General features: G+C 44.0%; 1 protein-coding gene across 1 annotated transcript; it reads left to right on the top strand.

Annotated features, from left to right (window-relative positions):
- The first annotated feature begins 312 nt into the window (after positions 1 to 312).
- On the top strand, positions 313 to 4969 carry FAM72A (family with sequence similarity 72 member A). The gene is made up of 4 exons (XM_010724190.3): positions 313 to 522; positions 1329 to 1406; positions 2505 to 2629; positions 3542 to 4969. Exons 1-4 carry the CDS (start codon positions 371 to 373, stop codon positions 3634 to 3636), a joined length of 450 nt encoding a protein of 149 aa, XP_010722492.1. The 5' UTR covers positions 313 to 370; the 3' UTR covers positions 3637 to 4969.
- Positions 4970 to 7772: the final 2803 nt, after the last annotated feature.

Genomic DNA, 7772 nt, shown 5'->3' with positions numbered 1-7772 from the left:
CGGGAGAGCCCACCGCTTGGCTCTCGTGGCTCCGCCCCTCCGCGGACCAATGGGCGGGGCTAAGCGCAGTGCTGTGGCCTCCGCCCCGAGGACTGCGGAGGGGAGGGGCGAGCTATGCAAAGAGCTTACCGGACGAACCAATGGAAGCGAAGCAGGGCGTGCCCCTCCGCCAATGTCCGGCCAGTAGGGGTGTTGCCACCCAACTCCTCCAACGGCGTGCAAGAAAGAAAGCGCCACGCCCCTACTCTTCACCAATCAGAATAGGGGGGCGTGGCCCGTCACGACCAATAGGTGACCGAGGTTGGGAATTCAAACTGACAGGAAGAAGCGTGGCCGTTGGCGGCTCAGAGCGGAGCGGCGGCCGCTCGCGATGTCGGGCGATGGCTGCGTGTTCGCGGACCGGAGCGTGACCGTGCTGTGCTGCCGCTTCTGCCAGCAGGTGCTGAGCTCGCGGGGGATGAAAGCCGTGCTGCTGGCCGACACCGACACCGATCTTTACTCCACCGACATCCCGCCTTCGGGGTAAGAGCCGCCTCAGGAGCGCCGGGCCGGGCGTCGAACCGCACACAGAGCGGGGAGCTCCTGCAGAACACAAACTGCGCTCTGAGAACCTGCAAATACAACCAACCTGCAGACACAACCAACCTGCTCTGCCCAGTTACCGGAACAACCAGGCTCCGAGCTGGCTGTGCTGCTTTCCCACAATAACATTTGAATGCTGAGGAAATAAGATAGAAGAACGAGGTGCTGATAAGAAAGTCGGGGTTCGAAAGGAGAGAAGGGGTCCAAGGCCTGCTTTGGCAAGGCTTTAAGCTGCTGTGCTGTGGGAGAAATTTCTGGGCTCTTCAGAAGGGATCCTTAATAGGACACATCGTGTGGGTCTTCTTGTTCCCTTGGGAGCATCGCCCCTGTGTGATAGGACAAGGGGAATGGTTTTAAACTGAGACAGGGGAGGTTTAGGTTGGATATTAGGAGGAAGTTCTTCACCCAGAGGTGGTGAGGCACTGGAACAGGTTGCCCAAGGAGGCTGTGGATGCCCCATCCCTGCAGGCATTGAGGGCCAGGCTGGATGTGGCTCTGGGCAGCCTGGGCTGCTGGTTGGCAACTTGCATATAGCAGGGGATTGGAACTGGATGAGCACTGTGGTCCTTTTCAACCCAGGCCATTCTATGATTGGGCACAGTTTCCTCCTGGGAGAGCTTTAAATGAATGAAGCAGCACACAAGACTGACACTAACACGGCTTTGTTGTGATTTCACATCTGTATTATTGAATCCTTCCTGCTGGAAGCAGAGACATAGCTAAACTTTTCCATTCTTCCCACCCAGCACCATTGACTTCATCGGCAGCTGCTATTTCACTGAGATCTGCAAGTGCAAACTGAAGAACATCGCGTGTTTGAAGTGGTAAGGATGTCATTCAGTGGCAGCAGCACCCACCCACTCACCATGCATGCAGTGCTGCTCGTCCTTCTCACTGCAGACTGCTGCAGTTCCTTCAGCTTTCAGCTTTGGAACAGATTGCATGCTCCATTTCAGATTTAATGCTGCCTGATAAAAACTCAGCCCACTGCTTCTGGGTTTGGCTGCCAGTCTATTTCTGTGCAAGTCCCAAGTGGAAATGTGACAACCTTGTCAGTAGTCTGAGTATATGGGAAGGCTTTCTTGCCACCTGCTTGATTAAACGTCTGCTTCAACACTGAGATAATTGTGTGAATAAGGCTGCAGTAAGAAGTAGTTATTCGTTCTAATTAATAGAACATCCTCTTGGCAGATCTAGTTGTTGCAAGCAGATGGAAGATGCTGTCACTAAAGTTCTTGGAGTTCTTTTATCCTCTTTACTAATGCATGATATTTAAGATTAAAAACAAACCTAACACATTCCTTGTAGAGTGGAGAGAATCCTCTCTGCTTCGTAAGTGTGACTTTTACCTTGTTCTGATTTAAAGGGTAGGAGTGGGTTATGGTAAAATTGTGTCTTCTTAGGACAGAAATATCTCTCTGGAGTACATGACTGAGAAAGTAGAAAATCTATCATTAAGTTCCAACCAGATAAGGCATCTATGTTCTCAGTCTCAACACTCCTCCTACTCCTGATACTCTCTCATACACAGTGTTTCTCTATAGAGGGACTGTATGCACACGATGGATTTGATTCCAGTGGAATCACTGGCCTTCAGAAAAAAAACAACATGCTACAATTAGTGATACAGTACCATTGGTATGCAAACTACTCCAGATTACTGCTCTGGATTACACAATTTATGTTACTAAATGGTTCTGTGTGCCAAAGATCTAAAACCTTGATGTTCCATAACTTCTGACAGATGTTCTCTAAATATTTTCGATGCTTGCTTGATTACGTTCCCTTAACTTTATCACAACAGAAGCATCACATAGCTGTCTTGTATCCTGGCTACAGAACATTAATTTGAGTTAGATAAATTAAAAAATTACCTTTTCATCGGGCATTTGTGTTGCTCACTATTTCACTTGTCTTTCCAGTGGTAACATTGTTGGTTATCATGTGATTTCTCCCTGCAAACCTTGCCTGCTGTCCTGTAATAATGGTCACTTCTGGATGTTCTATAGCCAAGCAGTCTTTGGCATCAACAGACTAGACTCTTCTGGTAAGGAACACATATGTTTCCTTCTCTTCCCTGAAATCCTGAATTCCAAATCCACTTTCTAATGAGACATCTCAGTGTAGTTAAAGCATATGGAGAACATATAACATATGGAAGCATACAGCAAGTGTTACTGTACTGCTAATCTAGCAAGCTACTATGGAGGAGGTAGTGGTAGTTATTGGGTAGGTTAATATTTCTAGCAGAAATTAGCTTCATCAGAAAACCTACTGTTCTCAAAGACAGAAGTCAGGATTTTCTGAAGCAATATTATAAGCAGTGGCAGCAATGTGGCCACTGGCTGCTATTTATAACAGTATGTATGGCTTTACTGTGCTATCAGGCAGCTGTCCTATGGGCACTCTTTTTTGGGTGAGTCATGTTGTCACTTTGACCCCATATAACTGAGTCCCCATTAGCTCAAGCTGGAATTGCAGCTCATGCTCACTGCTTTATTCAGCTAGATCTTGTTTGGATGCCAAGTGTCTAGCATAATTTGCCTTGAGTCCTCAGGAGTGCATAGCATTCTGACAAATCATTTCTCTGCCTTGCACATGAGAGTAACTTATTGTCTAAACCTTTCAGTGTCACCCTGCGCTTCAAATCAACGCGTTTAAAAGTAAATCAGCCATGAGGGGACTATCAATAACCACGTGAATTAACTACACGAGTACATCGGTATACAGGGACTTAATTCTTTGAACGGTGCTGTAAACAACACTTAAGATCACTTTGGAAGAAAAGTAGGAAATAGTCTTGATGTATTTAACATGAATGTGATTTACCAGGTTTTGCAGCTATAAGGGTAGTTATTTTCTCTGAAAATAGACACTAGAGCAACCTGAAAACGAGGTCACAATCCCAAAAATACCTTTTCTGTTTTCTTCCTTGTCTCTCTTACCTTCTTTCCACCAGGTGTGAATGTATTGCTATGGGGCAACTTGCCAGATTTGGAGGAAAACACAGATGAAGACATGTCATGCATCTCTGAGGAGGAGTACATCAGATAACATTTATCTAAGAGACACCACAGTATTTCCCCTAGATACATTGCACTGCTGGTTGTTTTGGACTCTTCTTCCTGCTGACCCATCAGAGCTTCAACAATAGAGGAAGCTACGAAATCTGGAGAGCAACCCTAAGAAAGGAAGTTGTCATCTTTTACTGTAGCTTTCCTTCAACTCTTACACCTGCCTGGTGTGTATGCATTATTCTGACCAGAGATATGGCTTGATGAGATCTGCCTCTCCAATACCTGGACATGCAGACAGCAGGTGCATTTGCATTGAGGTCCTGGTCTGTTTTCCTTTTACACTTAAATCTCCTCAATTAATTCTGTTCTTAACAGTATTTTTCTTCTTTTCTAAAACAGTATTAGCAGAGAGGTCTTTCACTTGCTGGAAATACAGCTTAAAAGTCTTGAAAAATAGTTGGTTTGGTTGATGGATAATGGTCTGAAGGAGCTTTGCTCGTGTAGCCATGCAGTCCACCCATTGCCCAGAGCTGCATTCAAGAGCAGCTGAACAAATGCCTTCAAGTGTTGTAGCTTTGGCTCTATGATCTCTCTTGCTTTTAGCAGCTTGTTCTCTAGACATCTGAGGCATGTAAGAAAGCTCCTGAATAAGGACTGGGGAGCTGTCTTACTGAGTTTGCCTGTCTTCATCTTTCAGTATTTTTAGGATCATGTTTCTGCAGGAATTAAGTTCCGAATTTTCAGTTTCTTTCCCCCATACACATGCCAAGTAAATCTAAATACTGAAATTTGTTATTGTCTAATGTAACTTTGGGACTACAGCAGAACTTTGGTTAAGATTAACATTGAAATCCATCCAATTTTGTGTTGTTTTTTCTTTATTTTGTTTTGGGCACTTCCCTAAAACAGAATTTAGTCAAGTTGAATATTCAAGCTTTACATCCTGAAGTGTACAGACACATTAATTCCTCTAAGAAATAATGGACTTAAAGTTCATTATGTGAGTCGTTAGCCATAGTATTTTATTTATTAACTAACCCCTGTCCCCTTCAGCTAATTACCTGAAGGATGATCTTTGGAAAATTCAAGTTACAGACACGTAAGAGACTTGACTACATTTTTAAACTCTGATTGATGCTGAATAAATCATTCCATAACTTCTCATGATGCTTTGAAGAGGTACAATGAAGGCAGATCTGACTTGTCTCATGTCTTTATTGCATTAGATGTATTCCTTAATTAATGGAATTAACTCTTCTGCGTTGTATAAATGTATATTGATGTGTATATATTTGTGTGCCTATGTATATCTGTATGCCTCATTTGGATTTCCTGTGTTTGCTCATGAAATAAAATGCTTGGATTGTGTATTCCATGGGCTGTAACGAGTATGGGTGTGTAGTGGCATCAATTAGGTGATGAAAACAGTCGTTCAAAATAACAAATAGTTCAAAAAAGACCCCATAATATAATTCTGCTTTGTTGTGAGTTCCACATTTGCCACTTTCAACCTTCCCCAACACTCATCTGCACAATTATGAGTCAATTCTATGTCTGTGGCAGAGGTGACTGTAGAGCTGTTCTTACTCCTTACCCATAGAGCAGTAGAGGACTTCACAACAAGTCACTAATTCTGGTTTTGCTCTCTTATCTGCTCATGCACACAGAACTGGAAGTTCTACTATGAACTACTATAATTACACAGGCCTGTTGGAGCTAGTTCATCTCAACCAGGCATCAGCTTGAAATAAAAAATGAGCCAACGCTTAAGTAAGTTCTATCTTTATCCTAAAAAAAATAAATAAATTGTATGTAGTATATGAAAAGTAACAAACATCATCTATTGCTGCAGCTGTCAGGAATGTTACCAAACTGACTAACCCTATCTCGAGCTGCTTTCTCTCTGAAATTAAAATAGACCTGACTAAGCAGTCTGTGGTAAAGCTGGTACTGCCTCTTTTTGGGGCCCTGATGTTTTGGGTTAAGGCTCCAAGACTCACTTGGAGCTCCCTTCCAGGCTGACAGATACATCTAACACAAAGCAGCTGACGCACAGCTACATCAGTGCTTCTAGAAACCCTCTGATGTCCTTTAACTTCCCAGGGCTTTGCTGGAACTCAGTAACTAACATCTCTATTTCACCACTTCTGTTTTGGGTCCCTCTGTCCTCTTTGACATAAAGATTCATACGTTGTAGCACAGCCCTGGGATCTCATGAACCCTTGGGAAGGTGAGGCTTGGCAAGGGACGTGGTACACCCGTGGTGAACATTAAGACAGATAACTGCTAGAATGAATGGAGCAGGAACAGCAGGGGTCGGTCAGTCAAATACACACAAGATGTGTGGCTGTTTGTGCTGAGGATTTTACAGTGAAAGTTAAAATGACCTGAACTGAGCAGCCAATGCAGTCCTAAAGCACAAAGCTGGAAAACAAGCTTTGTTTTCCATCCTAAGGCCTTTCTCCTCATTAACATTAGTGTCTCTAATCAGATCTGTTTTATTCAGTAGAGATTAAACAGGCAATTTTCGACTCAAAGTCAGTGCTACCAGCAGCCTTACAGAGCCTCCTGCCTCTGATCACTTAGCTGAAATCAATGCCCATAGCCTGACCTCTGCCCCAGGGCACTCATCTGTCACACAGCACACCAGAACCCCCCCAGCAGCTCCCTGAGGTTGTGTAACACTGACTCGTAGGCTTGGGGTAGCAGACTTGTTTGGATGAAAACATTGGAAAGTAGAATTCCCAAAGCCGCTGAGGATAAATAGCTTCAGTGTGGATCACAGGGCTCTGTTCAATCATGCTGCCATCCTTGCTCAAGCATTTTCTGCAATTTGCAGTTTGCTGTTCTAGCTGGAGGGGTAGGAGAATGCCATAGCAAGACAGTGATAAATTGATTGATTCTTTTTCCTATTAAGTGAAGATTACTAGATGAAAAAGCACATTTAAATATTCTTCATTATTCCAGAACAGATTAATGCCTAATTATAATCTCACATTTATGTAACACCATTCACCCCAAAGTGCTTTCCAATGACAAACAGTAAAGAATTCCTTCAGCACTGAACTGCAGCCAACTCCAAGATGCAAAACAGCTGCCAAGGAGACGACAGCATGCTGCAAAGACCACGGTAAGCATCATCCTGTAATGAAATTCAGTATGTGATCTCTATCAGTACAAACCAATATGTTGATTATTAAGGGAGGTTCCACATGAGAGGCACTCACTTTGTAGCCTGGAATGCAGTTCATCTGCTTCAAACCAGATGAAGATGGGTCACCTCTGCTGGGACTGAGACCTGCATCCACAGGGTTTGATAGGAGGCAGGAATGGCTGAGAGCCACCTCTGCTCTTCTCTCTGCCATTAGCATGTATTTTTTAAGTCAGGTAAAATGGTCATTCATTATAAATCATCTAATTACTTTGTCTCGAGACGTTATTGTCACAGAGTTTATTACGTCTGTGTGGTTTCTGAAAGCATACCCCAAGGAACAGCACATATCCCAAGTAAACAGCCTTTGTATACTATTATTTGGATTAAGGGAGTGTCTACAGGCTCGTAGGGTATAACTGCTATGGGTGCTTATTGTGCAAGAATCTGCACAAGCATAACAACTTGTAGGCTCCAAGAACTTACACTGTAAACAGAACAGCCAAGGGATGGTAAGGGAACAGCACAAGTGGCTCCAGCAGAGGTAAAGGCAGAACTGCAAAGATCCTCAGAGGAGCCTCTGAGCTCTGATGCTGCAACAGAGAGCTGAGCTGGGCCTGCTCCTGCAGCTATGGATCACTTCTTCCTATTCCAAGGTGCATCTGCAAGTCTGTGAACAGATTCAGCTCTCCCAGCACATGTACTCAGTCATCCCATACTTGAAGCAAGAAGCAATCTCTATGCCAACATTCCCCCAGCTCTGCTGCATTATTAGGTTTTCCTCTTGCTCTATCACACAAAGTGAATTTTCCCTTAGCATCAAAAGCCTGCATGGAAAACAGGTTCTGCCAAACCTGCGCAGCCTTCAGAATACACAGAACTAAGAGGTGTGCTCTCCAAGTTCTGCACAAAGCAATGACAAGAGAAAAGCAGGATGCTCGCCTCCAACATCTCCTGTGAAATCACCTCCAAGCTGCTGATGCACCACCCAAAATTCCCCCTCGTTGGGAAATATCAACTAT

Source organism: Meleagris gallopavo, chromosome 28, assembly GCF_000146605.3.
Source record: "Meleagris gallopavo isolate NT-WF06-2002-E0010 breed Aviagen turkey brand Nicholas breeding stock chromosome 28, Turkey_5.1, whole genome shotgun sequence".
In the NCBI taxonomy this organism is placed as follows: Eukaryota; Metazoa; Chordata; class Aves; order Galliformes; family Phasianidae; genus Meleagris; species Meleagris gallopavo.
This window is presented reverse-complemented; position numbering and strand designations above follow the sequence as displayed.